Source organism: Ciona robusta, chromosome 2 (assembly GCF_009617815.1).
Source record: "Ciona robusta chromosome 2, ASM961781v2".
NCBI classification, from domain to species: Eukaryota; Metazoa; Chordata; class Ascidiacea; order Phlebobranchia; family Cionidae; genus Ciona; species Ciona robusta.
This window is the reverse complement of record NC_143236.1, coordinates 4672627-4688263: the sequence shown is the minus strand read 5'-3', so window position 1 is coordinate 4688263 and position 15637 is coordinate 4672627. Positions and strand designations below refer to the sequence as shown.

General features: G+C 36.5%; 2 protein-coding genes across 3 annotated transcripts; one reads left to right on the top strand and one right to left on the bottom strand.

Annotated features, from left to right (window-relative positions):
- Positions 1-879: 879 nt before the first annotated feature.
- Positions 880-5256, bottom strand: LOC149740394 (tolloid-like protein 2). Its single transcript, XM_089871805.1, has 10 exons — positions 5099-5256; positions 4492-4693; positions 4026-4201; positions 3726-3918; positions 3490-3671; positions 2888-3077; positions 2441-2616; positions 1990-2122; positions 1568-1768; positions 880-1127 (listed from the first exon to the last, which is right to left on the bottom strand). Exons 1-10 carry the CDS (start codon positions 5139-5141, stop codon positions 1121-1123), a joined length of 1503 nt encoding a protein of 500 aa, XP_089727931.1. The 5' UTR covers positions 5142-5256; the 3' UTR covers positions 880-1120.
- A 3812-nt stretch (positions 5257-9068) lies between these two features.
- Positions 9069-15556, top strand: LOC149740393 (cubilin-like). 2 transcript variants are annotated; one of them, XM_089871554.1, is made up of 13 exons: positions 9069-9409; positions 9684-9882; positions 9984-10159; positions 10346-10538; positions 11783-11964; positions 12260-12461; positions 12849-13024; positions 13173-13374; positions 13434-13615; positions 13692-13881; positions 13964-14142; positions 14655-14787; positions 15184-15556. In XM_089871554.1, the coding sequence occupies exons 1-13, from the start codon at positions 9364-9366 to the stop codon at positions 15386-15388; spliced, it is 2265 nt and encodes a 754-aa protein (XP_089727680.1). In that variant the 5' UTR covers positions 9069-9363; the 3' UTR covers positions 15389-15556. The 2 variants fall into 2 exon arrangements, with proteins under 2 accessions (XP_089727680.1, XP_089727678.1); XM_089871552.1 differs by having other exon boundaries at positions 9070-9409; positions 9681-9882.
- The last annotated feature ends 81 nt before the right edge of the window (positions 15557-15637 follow it).

The window sequence follows — 15637 nt, the reverse complement described above, 5'->3', positions numbered from 1 at the left end:
TTACTCGAATATTGAAAATCTTTACAATAAGCATATGGCTTGTTTACGCATACCTGCATAATTAAAAATACTGCGTACGACTAAAATGTATACAGTAGTGTGGGGGAAGATAGGACACCTTTAGCGCATGGTATCTAAATATCCTGATCGTGTTTTAAACTATTAACAACGGTCTATGGGGGTAGTGAGGGTATAGTTCTATAATTCTTTGTTTGTTCTTTGTATATTACTAAATGGGACAAGAAAATTTAGGTAAAAGCTGTCCCATCTTTTCCCACCCTACTGTATCTAAATATTCTGATCGTGTTTTAAACAGTTAACAACGGTATATAGAAGTGGTAAATAAGGACACAGCTTTATAATTCTTTGAATGTTCTTTGTTTACTATTGAATGAGACGAGAAAATAGAACATAAATATAGTAGGGAGGGGAAAGATAGGACACCTTTAGCACATAATGTCTAAATATCCTGATCATGTTTAAAACAATTAATAACGGTTTATGTGAGTCGTGGGGATACGGTTTTATAATTCTTTAAATGTTTTTTGTTTACTATCAAATGGGACGAGAAAATAGAACAAAAAGGTGTCTCATCTTCCCCCACCCGACTATATGTCTCATCTTCCACTACCCTCTGCAATATGCAACATAAATGTATATGTGCAATAAAGCATATAAGCATCTGCCCTTATTTAAATTAAGTTCTATATAAACACAATTTTGTGGGGTAGTGTACACAGTTTATAAGTTAATGCACCCAAATCTCTTGAAGGTGATTATAACAATTACCAACTTTTTTAGAATCAAGGTGCCTCGGGTATATGATACGGTAATTATTTTTTGGATAAAACATAAATCTGTGAAATTTACAACTTTAACTTGAAAGAACGATGAATATTTTATTGCAACAACAAAAAATGCGAGACATAAAACAAAATTATGCAATTCGGTTGTGTGTGGGTTTTGCGTTCCACTTCTCCTATTACGTCTCACTGGACGTTGTTGATGATTGCCCACTAGAAATTTGAGATGTTCTGTATGTTTTAAACTGCTTATCGAACTTGCTGTGTTCATATGTTACCGGTAAAGTCAATAAAACTCGTACTTTTTGTCATTTAAATCACTCCCTGTAAAGTAAATATGAATAATTGTAATTTACACATAAGTGGCTGATTTAGACTGAAAATATTAAATAACAAAATGAATGAATGCAACTTACTTTCCCCTTTTGTGGCCTGAAAACGACAGTCGTTATAACACAGGTGTTCATACACCTATAGTGTCAGCTTACGAGGTACCGCGCGTATGTTACTTTGTAGGTATTTTTTTTCATTTTTTTTTATATATGGCTGATAATTTGGACAACCCATTAGTGACCACTGGGTTGGAGCAATTGTCGCTAAGTGTCTTGCCTTAAGACTCATACGCCCAGCATGGTAGCAGCGACGAGCCTTGAACCAATTATACCTCTGGGTTAGAGGCAGGCGCGCTAAACACTTTGCCACGACGCCGAAACTGGACTATTGAAATAAGTATTATTAAAGTTACAGAAGTATGTGTATATTACACTTTCGTATAAACGCATTGGAATCCCCTCCGTGTAACTGAGCGATCAGTTTTGAACATCAAGGTCAATTTTGTCGCTGCATATTCCCTCGTAAAACTCCCCAGAAAGCCACAGAATTTCGCCAATGTCGGCCCGGTTTCATTGCCTTGTCTAATGGTTAGACTGTCGAATCTGCAGTTGTTAGACTCGGTGCCCTCCATGCTGTAAGAAACATGTAGTATAAATAAATGAATGTAACTTGCTTTATTTTCGCGTAGCCGGAAAATAACAGCCGTTATAACACACACGGGGGTCTGTTTCACACCTCGTAACTGCTGCTTGTAGATACAAGTCTTATATGTACATAGACAATTTCAAAAACGTTGGGAGATGCCTATAACTTTAACAGTATTTCGTTGATTTCAAGAGTTAGTATTCCTTACTCGAAATCATTGAATCCTAGACGAATTAGTGTAGCATTCGGTGGTTTCACAACGTAGTTGTTCTGTGCGAAGTTAGGGTAGTTCATTGGATAACTTGGCGATGAAATGACACCAGTTGAACCGTAGCAAGAACCTGTAGTGGATTTTTAAGAAAGGTAAAACTTAGCACATCTATATAGATAAAACATATATTAGGGTGAGAAAAGATGGGACACCTTTGGAACAGAATTTTTAAATATCCTGGTCGTGTTTTAAACAATTAAGAACGGTCTATGAGAGCCGTGACCATACGGTTTGATAATTCTTTGAATGTTCTTTGTTTATTACCAAATGAGACGAGAAAATGGAATGAAAAGGCGTGCCATCCTTCCCCCACCCTACCATCCTAATGTTGATTTTTCAATACTTTTAAACAGTTTCGATACTTTTTAACATAGGTTTTAATACCAACCAGATATTGTGTAAGTTATGTTGAAACCGCTCATGGTTACGCTTGAATCCGTTTTAAACTTCATTGACATACAAGCTGTTCTTCGAGTAATAGGGCCGGGTACATTTGAGCCACAATATCTACCAAGGGACACTGGAGTAACAGTGCAATTGCTGAACATCTCAACGTAGTCCCACCTTGAAAGTATAAAAAGGATATTTAGCAATGGGCGGGGGAAGATGGGACACCTTTAGCATATAATATCCAAGTATCCTGATCGTGTTTGAAAAATTAACAACGGTCTATGTGAGTCATGAGGAAATGGTTTTATAATACTTTAAATGTAAGTTGTTTACTGCCGAATGTGAGGGAAAAATAGAATAAAAAGGTGTTCCATCTTCCCCCACACTACTTTATCACAAACGTTTTGCAATACGGTACATCCGATCATCAGCTTATTCTACCTACCGGCATTGTGCATTACGCTCTATGTTGAATGCATTAAAAGTGAAATGAATGGTGTTATTATGGCAGGAGCTGCTAACTTTATACCGACACATAATGTTTTTGGGATAATCGCTCGGATGATTTGGCGAAAATATCACACCATTGCTGCCAGGTTCTCCACCAAGGTGAAGCTGATCACAAGAACCACCGCCTGTAGAAAAAAGTCGTACATATATGTTTGCTTGGACTAGAGAGCATGGCCTACTTAGGAATACACCTAAACTATCCAGAAAGTAAGAGGCCTGTTGACGAGAACAATACCAATTATAATACATTGTTTTTACCGTTTTATGAGTGGAATTTTGATTTTCGAATAAAGTTAATACAATTAGAGTAAGCAATACTTGGAGCCATTCAGTATAGTACTGTGTGGTAAGATGAGACACCTTTAGTACATAATGTCCAAATATCTTGATCCGGTTTTACACAATTAACAACAGTCTACGGAAGTCGTGAGGATACGGTTTATAATTCTTTGAAAGTTTTTTGTTTACCACCAAACGGGACGGGAAAATAGGATAAAAAGTCTCCCATCTTCCCCCACCCTACAATATATTAAATACCTGAAATAATGTAACGCATCTGAAACCCAGATCTAGCCACACTTCGGTCAGCAAAGAACCGAATGTAAACATATTGTTGACCGGTTATCACTTGTCTTGCTGGCACAGCTGAACCGCAGTATTTCTTAGAGGTTGGAGACCAGTTCCCTTTAAATCCAGTGTGAACTTCTACAAAATCGTACCTAGAAACATTTTTTTGAAATTTTTTAGTTGAACATGTTTGCAAAATCACATACTTGCAATCGATGTGACTTTCTAGATTGAACGCGGTAAATAACAAAGTAATAATACGTGTTGCGCTTCCAGCATTTATTCGGTATCTGCAGTCGGTATTGTGGGGGTAATTTAAAGGGTAGTTCGGTGACGTTATGTTCCCACTGTTTGGTCCTCCTCCGATCGAAAGTTGGTCGCAAGATGGCGCATTGGAGGCTGTAAAAGTGTGCGATATCACATATGACTGATCAGAAACTTGAAATAACTACTTTCTATGTGACTAGTTACACATTTTCTTGTATATTTCATGTTTTAACTTTCACCTGCGATGCTAAATCGAAACCGGAAACCTATTGAATGTATATTTCGGTCTGTACGGTAGTTCATGTACATGTATTGCCCACGACCAGTGACGGTAAAGAAAGATTTTGTTCCGCAGTATTTTCCAATCAAACGAGCTGTTGTAGTTGGGCCTTCGTATATCGCTAAAGAGTCGAAGCTGCATGTATAAAAAAGTTAAATAGTTGCTGGTTGAAGATGGGACATCTTCTGCACATAATACCCAAATATCCTGACCGTGTTTTAAGTAATTAACAACAGTTTATGGGATTCGCGAGGATACAGTTTTATAATGCTTCGAATCTCTTTGTTTACTACCAAATGGGATTAGAAAATAAAATGAAAAGGTGTCCCGTCTTCCCCGCCTTACTAAGAAGCGCTAGTGTGCCATTACATATATTATGTATAGCTGTCCCAAATACGTCATTTGCATGAAAAACAAGTATTTACTTGCAAAGTCTATGTTTCTCCAATTGGAAAAAAGGAAAGCTAACTGTGATGACATTGGAGCTGCTTCGACCGTTGATTCTATAGTAAGTGTTAAGGTTGTGAGGGTTGTTGCCTGGATGTCCGGGTGATGTGTAGTAAGGCGAAGTCGATCCAACAACACCAGTCAAGTTGAATAGACTGTCCGCAACCACGTTTGGGATATCTGGGATAAAATAAATCAAGGATAAGTTTGATTATCCTTGCGGGGCAGTGACACGTTTAATGACGTGTTGTCATATAGGTTATGCATTCATGCTTAAAATACTGTACACCACGCCAATGTCAGTGAAAAATTATGAGACGTATAGTAGGGTAGGGGAAGATGGGACATCTTTTCATTCTATTTTCTCGTCTAATTTAGCAATAAACACAAAACATTTAAAGAATTATAAAACCGTATTCTCACGACTCCCATAAACCGTTGTTAATTGTTTAAAAAACGATCAGGATATTTGGATATTATGTGCTAAAGCTGTCCCATCTTACCCCACCCTACTATATTACATTTCGGTTAGGAACTGTTACGATTATATGCATAACCTATCGGTTCACCTGCATGCACACTTACCTGACAGTAATGTAATAATAAGGACAGACAGTAGTAGTTTCATGATGCTATTCTCAAACAAGCTGAGTACGTTAATATAGCTAAATTTGCCTGAAAAGGCAAAAACAAAAACTTGGTAAAAACAACTAACTCTAATTTGTAGTAAATGATTTTAATGTATACAGAAACGTTGGTTTAAAATGTCAATTCATATTACTTTTAAATTCAAGTTCCCCTCCGGCTGTTAACAGACTATCAATAGTCGCAGTTATGCGAAGTCAAGGTTAACTATCTTTTCACGTAAAACATTTGCACATTTTTAACATTAACCAATGAATTACCCTATACACAGCCAACCACAATCATTCCGATCTCAATATTAACTACGTAAAACTTACTTTCAGTAAACAAACATGTGAGTCAACTCATGCCCTGACATATGACGCATTGTAGTGAAGTATTCGTGACGTGAAAAAGAAATTGCACAAAAAAAACGTTTTAAACGTACTGTCGTTGGTTTTATTGTTATATTGATTTATGATATATATCATTGATAATAAACCTGAAAGCGATTATCTCCACGTGAAAATTTAAGTTAATTGGGGAACTTCCAAAACCAATGCACAAGACCTAATGACAGCAAAGAACAAAATACTAAATGAAACGAATTAGGTAAAAAGAGGAAAAAATCATATTTTCTGATAGTGTGTAGAGCATTTAACAAACCTCAATTAGTGTCGCGATTGTGCGGTTACATAAATCTGTAAATACGCTTTGTTTACTACCAAATAGAACGAGAAAAAAAGAGTTATATGTCCTATCACCCCTTATTAAATATACGGAGTAAAAAAGGAAACATTTTCAGTACTTTTTACTGTTGCCACAAACATAAATTTATGTACATGTGCATATACACGCAAAAAGTGATAATATATCATCCTTAAACGGGGCTGTAAAATACAGCTTAATTTTAAGCAGATTAAAAAAAAATAAACTTTACTACCAAATGGGACGAAAAATCGAATTGAAAATGTGTCCTACCTTGCCCCACCCTACTATACAACGTTAGTTGTTTTTTTGTTTGTCAAACATAATAAGATAAAAGTGGTGACTTTTCTTTACCTAAAATTCTGTATTGAAGGTTGAACCCAGCTATAGTGAAAATCGCATTGACAAGCAAGCATTTGGCGACTAATACCCTTTTTGCATGGTAAAAAGTTCCGCATTAACTCGTCATATGATAACTCGCTAATCGCGTTATTTTGCATGGTCATTGTTTACGCGCGTATCAACATTGAGTTAGCTTACTTAAGCGTAATATTGTTAAACCTAGTTTATAAAATATGTTTTTATACTTTATGGTGATATTACCAACTTAAAACTGTAAAAATAATACCCGAAAAAGATTAAGCTCTTAAAAGTGAAATTGTAATTCCCCCAAACTTTTCATCACTCGCATAATGCGAGTAACAACCAACCTTCTACAGTAGATAACACGCTTATGACGTTATGCGTGTTAACTTTGCTTTTGCGAGTAAATATGCGAGTACTTACGCGCATAAAAGTGACCATGCAAAAAGGGTATAATAGGACTTGGTGTTGTTAGACCACAATATTTTTTGATTGAGCCTGGAGTTGCGGTTGTTAAAGGTTTCCAGAAAGTCCATCTGAGTAAAAAGTACATTGAGACATAGTAAGCGGTATCAAGAAAAATTGCGTTACACTTGCGCCACCTATCGGCATTCAGTATGTGACTCTATATGGCAAACGAAAGAAAGCTGTGCGAAACAACGTTGTTCGTGGATGTACTGTAGATTGGGAAGTCACACTCTCTTTTGCGGATAATTGTTTGTATAATTTGGTGATTTGATTAAACCATTGCTGTCCGTGCACCGCCAGGATTAAGTTACTCACATACGTAGCAGTTGGAAAATACGCGATGGCTATCTTGGTTTCGGTTTTACGTCAGTTTAGAGAATTGTTCTTTCCCGGATTGCAAAAAATTGACATTTAAGCTGTACATGACAATGATATTGCCAAAAAAACGCAACTTCAGACTTTCCGCGCTCGGGGCAGTCTGTGATACCGTTGCTATAAGAAACTATGTGAAACATTTGACCTAATTTTGTAATATTGTACACAATACTTGTTTGCCGTAACACGTACTTCTCTAAGAGATAGGACACATTTTTATTCCATTTTCTCGTTCCATTTTGTAGTAAACTAAGAAATTCAAAGAATTATAAAAACCACATCCTCACGACTCTCATAACCCGTTTTTAATTTTTGTTAAAAGATGAACTGGATAATTCGATATTATGTGCTAAGGGTGTCTTGTCTTCCTCTACTCTACTTTATATGCCGATTTTAAAACGTTTTTGTAGTTATTTTCTTACTGAAGCCGAGTGACACATACATTCGCTGCTGATGCAAACGAGTCTTGTGGAAACAGAAGCTGCTCGCTGCAAACTACTGGCAGTAATGACTGCAACATTTATACAATATTAAGGCACAAATATGTGTTTTAAGTCTACAACACCGTGCTAAAAAAAGAAAATAAACCAGATCAATAATAAGGCGGTAAGAAAGTTTCACCGCGGTTACCGTGGTGTAACATTTCGTTTTTTTTTAAAAAGACATATATGTTTAAATGTGCCTGTCGGTTATGTTCGAAAACGTGGGGTTAATTCGAATTGAAGATTTTGTATGTATTTATTATAAAGTTTAAACTGTAGGCTATATACGGAAATTGTTTTTATTTCTTTATTTAAATAGTAGTGTCTTAGCAGTAGGAAAATACGCGATTGCTATCTCGGTTTTTCTTTTACGTCAGTTTAGAGAATTGTACTTTCTCGGTTTGCAAAAACTTGACATTTAAGCTGTACATGACAATGCTGATATTGCAAAAAAAGGGAACCTCAGACTTTCCGCGCTCGGAGCAGTCGGTGATATACCGTTGCTGCAACCATCGCGAAATATTTGACTTTTGTAATATTATACACAATACTTGAATGCCATAATAAACTTATTTAATATGAAGATATACAGGATGAGGTGAGGGGAGATAGGACACAATTTTATTCTATTTTCTAGTTCTATTTTGTATTATACAAAGAACATTCAAAGAATTATAAAACCGTATCTTCGTGACTTGCATAAACCGTTGTTAATTGCTTAAAAGACGATTAGAATATTAAGATGTTATTTGCTAAAGGTGTTACATATCCCCTCACCCTATTATACAAAAAAACTTTCTCTAAAAACGCGAGCTGTTATTTGTTTGGTTAGATAGTTTATCTTACTATCTCAACACTTGGAAAATACGCGATTGCTACAATACTTCCGTTTTTACGTCAGCTCAAAGCTGAGCGGAATTGCCCATTGTTGCCTTGGTGTCAATATACGTCAACAAAAGTCTTGGTCTCGTTTTCGGCTAATGAGTCACTAAAAAATTCCATTTGTAGTTTTAATTATATATATGTATAGTAGAGTGGGGGAAGATGGGACACCTTTAACACCTAATATCCAAATGGCCTGATCGTGTTTTAAACAATTAACAAGGGTCTGTGAAAGTCGTGAAGATACGGTTCTATATAATTCATTGAATGTTATTTGTTTACTACCAAATAAAAAGAGAAAACTACACGAAAAGGTGTCCCATCTTCTGCCACCCTACTATATATATATATATATATATATATATATAATATTACAAATGTAATTTTTATAGTCTGTCTTCCGGACACTTACACATCTATATGGTGTAGAATTTTCGTGCAAGTATAGCTAACTGGCAACATGGGTTTATCGAGGAGTTTACCCGCCGGGCGCGGGAAGTCTTGAGGTTTCGTTTTCGGTAATATCATTGTTATATTACGGATTTAATGTCCCAAATTATTCGCGGAGATTTTGCGAGCATTGATATTTGTTGCCTGGAGCTGTGTTTGTTAAACCTATAATGCTAGGCGTTTCAGAAACGGATTGGTGTTGGTGAAGTGGGCGGAGACTTATCGAGCAAAACTTTTTTTAACGAAAAAGTATTACTTTGAAGGTAATCGCACTTGAAAACAAAACAAACAGCACGAATTTTGACAATAACAAGGAAATTACGCATCGGAATTTTCCACCACGCCACGCAGAAACCTATATAAACATTCAACTGTTGACAGCACAGGCTATACTGATTCACAGATTTTGTGAGATATAGAAGAAGAGAGGTATAGAACAGCTCGTCCGATATATTAAATTGATTTGTGTTGCCGCCGCATCCTTTGAAAAACTTCAGGATGTTTTTAATGCTGTATTCTGCGCTCATGTTTCTAGCATTGCAAGGTGAGTGTGTTTAAAATGCATCTTGCAATCTAAGCGTTAAATGTATAGTAGGTTGGGGGAAGGTGGGACACTTTTATCACATAATATCTAAATATCCTGATCGTGTTTTAAACAATTACTAACGGTCAATGGGAGTCATGGGCACATAGTTTTATAATTTCTTTAACGTTCTTTGTTTACTACTAAACGGGACGAGAAAATAGAGATAAAAGGTGTCCCGTCTCCCCCCCCCCCTCCACTGTATCAACCAATTATGTATTTTTTTGCACAGGAGTCGAAGAAGCGAGTGCTTGCAACATGCTTGCATTGAGCGGCGGTGTGGGTTATACCTCGCCAGAATACACTTCCCCCAACCACCCCAGTGTCAGCCCACACAATCTTGACTGTTTATACAAAATCGACGCCCAGAGCAGCTCAAACGTCATCAAAGTTACATTCAATCCCTTCAACTTGGAAAACCATTTTAATTGCGCGTAAATATTTTGGAAATCTATTTTTTAAACTGATTTTCGTTTTAAGATATAGTTTCGTTTACGTTTTGTTAAATGTCGTTTAATGGTTTTCATTTTTGCAGCTATGACTACGTGGCAGTTTACGAAGGTCCAACTACGTCGTCTCGTTTACTAGGAAAGTATTGCGGCCCCAAATCACTGTTTTTCGTCACCGGACGAGGAAGGTACATGTACATGCATTACCACACAGACGCCTCTATTCCTTCAAATGGATTTAGTTTCAGCTTTAGCATCTCAGGTAAAAATAAATCAAACCTTTATGTACAAATTTATAAATTACTCCTTCAAGTATCGCATATACCCACCTTAGCAGTTATGTTAAGAAACAGTTTAAAACTATCCTCTCAATATTTTGTTGGTTTATCAGTTAAAATTACATCTCCAGTCTTCTGCTCTCAATTAACCGAACATGTATATATTTTAGCATCTGCCTCGCCTTCTTGCGACCAACTTACAATTGGGGGAGGACCAGGAAGTGGCTTTATAACCTCACCCGGCTATCCGACCAGCTACCCACATCATGCTGACTGTAGGTACCGTATCGATGCCGGACGATCAGACCGCCCCATTACTTTAACGTTCACAGCATTCCATCTTGAAGATCACAGTCAATGCATGTAAGTAAAACATCCTAACTAAAACGAATATAATAGGGTGGGGAAAGATGGGACACTTTGTCAGACGAGACTTTTTTTTATTTTACTTCTACGGACCCAATTTAATGATATTTATCAAAACGTAAAACATTTAAACATGTAAGTAAAACATCCTAACTAAAACGAATATAATAGGGTGGGGGAAAATGGGACACTTTGTCAGACGGGACTTTTTTAACTTTACTTTTGCGTACCCCTTTTAATGATATTTAGAAACAATGTTAATCATTTGACAGTTATCAAGACTTTATAAAACGCGCGTCAAGGCCGATTACTGTTGTTAAATATTAAACAAATGTTAAATAGAAACAGTATTTTTTGAACAGGTAAAAAAATTCGAAATAGTAAAGTGTTAGTTTTTAATTCCCATTAAATCATTGTAAAGCCGATGAAATTTTATAGCTTGCAAGTGTGAACGTTTAAACTAGTTTCATAGGTTTACAAGAAAAACCTAAATATTTCGAAAAGTTTATTTTTTGTCGAGTAGAACTAGTTTTAGGTTTGTGAAACAAAACTAAGATATGAACATAAGGAAACTGGACAGGGGTCAATATAGCTTTAATTAGGGGATAAAAAATTGGAAAAAAATATCGATTTAAAGGTATATATGTAAAGTTTACAAAGCAAAGAAACAGCACAGCCGGTTAATTTTGATAGGTTACCTACAAGTTGCAAAATACTCTAAATATAAAAAAATATTTTAACTTTTTGTCCCATCATCTTTCCCACCTGGGAGTTTTGTAGATTTTTCTTGTCAAACAATAGTTGAGACCTCAAGTGTAATTTAAACATAATATACTGCAATAACAGAAAATATTATACTTTATAAAACATGTTGAAAACTATAGGAGTACGGCAAGAAAAATTGCTTAAACTAAATTTTTAAAGCGTTTAAAATTATTTCGTGGCGTTTACGAGCATTTCTAATAAAAAAATTATTTATTACTTAAAATTAACCATGATTTTAAAATGTTCCGTTCTAAACTTTCACCTAATGTGCGAATCGCTAAATAACTCCTTATGTGTTTTAATGTTTTTGTTGTTAATTAAGAAAAGTAGGATAGCACTAATTCGATGTATCACTTAAAACTCGTCATACATTTTGATTTTGAAAATACTGAACAATATGTGCTTATCAGGTCCCGTCTTCCCCCACTCTATTATATATTTTTCGTAGTATACTGACGTGCTTTGCTTTTGTTCAGCTATGACTACATTGAAATTCGGAATGGCTCCGAGGGGAATTGGTCTCCAACCGCAAGAAAATATTGCGGTACAACTACACCAGCTCCTCTTGTTATAATCGGGCAACGGTATGTCTACATTCGGTTCCTCAGCGACGTAAGCGTGTCTGGAAATGGATTTCAAATTCAGTACAATATTTCAGGTATAATAATGTGTATTTTATTTTGCTTTTAAAAGTCTGTTGTACTAAGCAGTGTATATAGTACTGTGGGGAAAGATGGGACACCTTTAGTGCATAATATCCAAATATCTTGATCGTGGATTAAACAATTAACAACGGCCAATGGGAGTCATGGGCATATAGTTTTATAATTCCTTGAATGTTCTTTATTTACTACTAAATGGGGCGGGAAAATATAGGTAAAAGATGTCATGTTTTCCCCCACCCTACTGTGTAAGCAGTGTATACAAACAACACATATTCAACTATTTTACAGACAATTCTGCGCCACTACCTTGTACGAGCACTTTCAACGTTAGATATACAGTCCACACTTCACCCTTATACTATACTCCGGGATATCCAAACCACAGTCCCCACAGTCTGGACTGTTCCTACAGAATCAACACCCCGAGCGGCTCCGACCTCATTAGAGTAAACTTTCAACATTTTAACTTGGAAAGACACACTGATTGCCAGTAAGTTGCTTTACTTTAGTAATAGCCAACTTTTGCTACACGTTAAACACACACATAAAAATTTGAAAAAGTCCCTCCAAAAGAAACCACCTACAAAGTAACATACTAGGTAACAGTTAATCTACTGTCACAAGGTGTATAAAACAAAACATCCGTGTTTAACGACTGTCGTTTTCCGGCCAGGCTAGGACATTAGAATATACCTTTAACGATTTAAATTGGAAAGGCACAGTGCGTGCCAATGAGTTGCTTTACTCTGGTGTTGGCCAACATGTGTTACACATTTAACTCGTTAACACTCAGAAAATAACGTTTAACAAATTAGGAGTTTAGCCAAACTGGACAGGTTTAATATACGGGATTTCCTCTACACTTATATTTTAATAGATATGACTACGTCGCGGTTTATGAAGGACCAAATGCATCATCTCGTTTGATTGGAAAGTATTGCGGAACAAACACATCTTTTATGGTCACCGGCAGAGCACCGAACATGTTCATACACTACCATACAGATGATACCGTACCTTCATCTGGATTTCGGTTCATGTTTAGAACTTGGGGTTCGTATACAAACGTGATTTATTTTTCCATAATTCACAGATGTGTCGATTATTCTAGTGAAATGTGGAGACTACAGTTGGTTATAAATCGTGAAATATTTAATATCTAGGACATCGTTTATTCTAATGCACCATGTCTATAATACAGTACGACCAGCAAGTACGCCCGCGTCCTGTGACCAACTCTCCCTTGGTGGCGGTACAGGCATAGGTTATATAACCTCACCCAACTACCCAAACCCTTACCCTGGGCTCAGTGACTGCAGATACCGAATAAACGCTGGGAATTCTAACCGCATGATTACGTTGCAATTTCTTTCATTTAACGTGGAATTCGACGCAAACTGCAAGTAAGCTTTTTGACACGGTCAACAGTTTAACCGAAAATTAATTACTTTTTATATATCAGCCATGATTATGTCGACGTCCGACTTGGCGGTTCCGGAAATTGGTCACCGACTTCTAGGAGATATTGCGGTGTACACCTCCCAACCACACAAACTATAACAGGGGTGCAATATGTTTACATTCGGTTTCTCAGTGATCAAAGTGTTTATAGACCAGGCTTTAGGTTGAAGTATATAATATCAGGTATAAAGCCATTTTAAATTAGAAAGCGTCACGCATAAACGTATGACAAACAGATCATTAAAAATGTTTAAAACAGAACCAACTTTATGCAACCAACTTAATCTTGGTGGAGCACCTGGCAGCAATGGTTTGATAAAATCACCCGGCTACCCTAACAACTACCCGGAAAATATCGCATGCAATTACAGCGTTTCGAGTTCGCCGTCGAACAACCCTGTGTGTCTTCAATTCCTTGATTTTAATCTACATTCCCAACCCCAATGCCCGTACGTATATATATATCTCTCTGTGACCTACTGGTCTCTTTAATCAAATGATTGAATTAAACCAAAGTGTTTAATTTACAAGGTCGGAGTACGTTGAAATATACGATAGCTGCCAGCCATCCGCAAGCTCGGTTGGTAAATATTGCGACACAGCACCTCCTTATTTGTCTTGTCTTCTTGGGTGCATTGCGATGAGATTTAAAACGGGTTTGGTAACGGGTATTGCCACGACAGGATTTAACGTCCGGTACAACGTGACAGGTAGGACGCAAATACAAGTCCACATACCATTTATAGGAAAGTTTACTAGTATTGGGTTTTAACCGAAGAATATATAGTAGGGCGGGGAAGACGGGAATCTTTGTATTCTATTTTCTTGTCATATTTAAATGTAAACAAACAATTTTTAAAACCGTATTCTTACGACTTTTATGGACTGTTATTAATTAAAAAACAAGACGATTTGAAGATTTAAGTATTATATGCCAAGGTGCCCCGTTTACCATACTCTAACATATGTCCGACTTACAGTTTTCGGAGTAAATGTGGCTGTACACAGTGTTCGGAATTCGTCCGTTTTGTCCGGATTTCGCTGCCGCATGCGGAACTCGGTAATGAGTTTGCATACGACTTCGCAAGCGAATTCGCATGCCGGATACTGTGTATAGCCACTTTTAGTGTAAAAAGATTACTCAACTATTTTTAAGCAAACATTTGAAATGACCTTTTACCACCGCTAAAAAGCTTTCTTATACTGTGTCAAACTTTTGTAGGAACCCACTACCCATCATCAGGGGAGATTACGTCACCAAGCTACCCGGTGCTTTATCCCAGTAATGCAGAAAACAACTATGTTATCAAACCACCAGGCGCAACCAGAATTAGTCTCTCGTTTGTGGATTTTAAGTAATATTGTGTTTCTTGCTTATACTTGAGTTATTAATTCATATATATATGGTGGGCTGGGGAAAGATTGGATATTCTATTTTCATTCTATTTTCTCTTCTTATTTGGTCGTAAACAAAGAATATGCAAAGAATTATAAAACTGTATTCTCACAACTCCCATAAACCATGGTTAATTGTTTTAAACACGATCAGAATATTTAAATATTATATGCTAAAAGTGGCCTGTCTTACACCACCCTACTATACTTTTAATTAGAATATAGTTCAACTTAGTTTGCAAAATGTGAGCGCAGCTATAACGGGGTTTAAACTGGTATTGATATATACACTGTGTAGTCCTATATAGTACGAAAACCTGGATGTCCTATAATTAAGTTCTCTATACCTTTTACAGCTTACAAGGCAGTGAGCCTAGCTGCGCATTCGACAGTTTAACCATCAAAAGAGGTTCCGAATCCGGTACACAGTTAGCTAAATACTGTGGAGAGAAACGAGCATTTGCCAGGTTCTTTGACGAGAGCCAGTTGACGTTGGTGTTTAGATCTGATGGCTCTATAAACCGACCTGGATTCCGATGTCGTTTTAACAGTGTTAATTAGTTTCAGCTTGCTTTGAGATAATTGTCTTCTCTTACCCCATATTGACCTTCTACAAAATAACATGAGTATTTACCCTATACCCAATATCCAAGAAACTATGCTACATTATTGCGTAATGGAATCTGAATGTTAATTTAACAAGAAATACAAATATAGTACGATCTGCAATTTCTGATTGTTTTGTTTAAAATAGTAGCATTTTTAGGTCACTCATTTTGTTATTGGTGACGTCATGGGTTGAGTAGCATT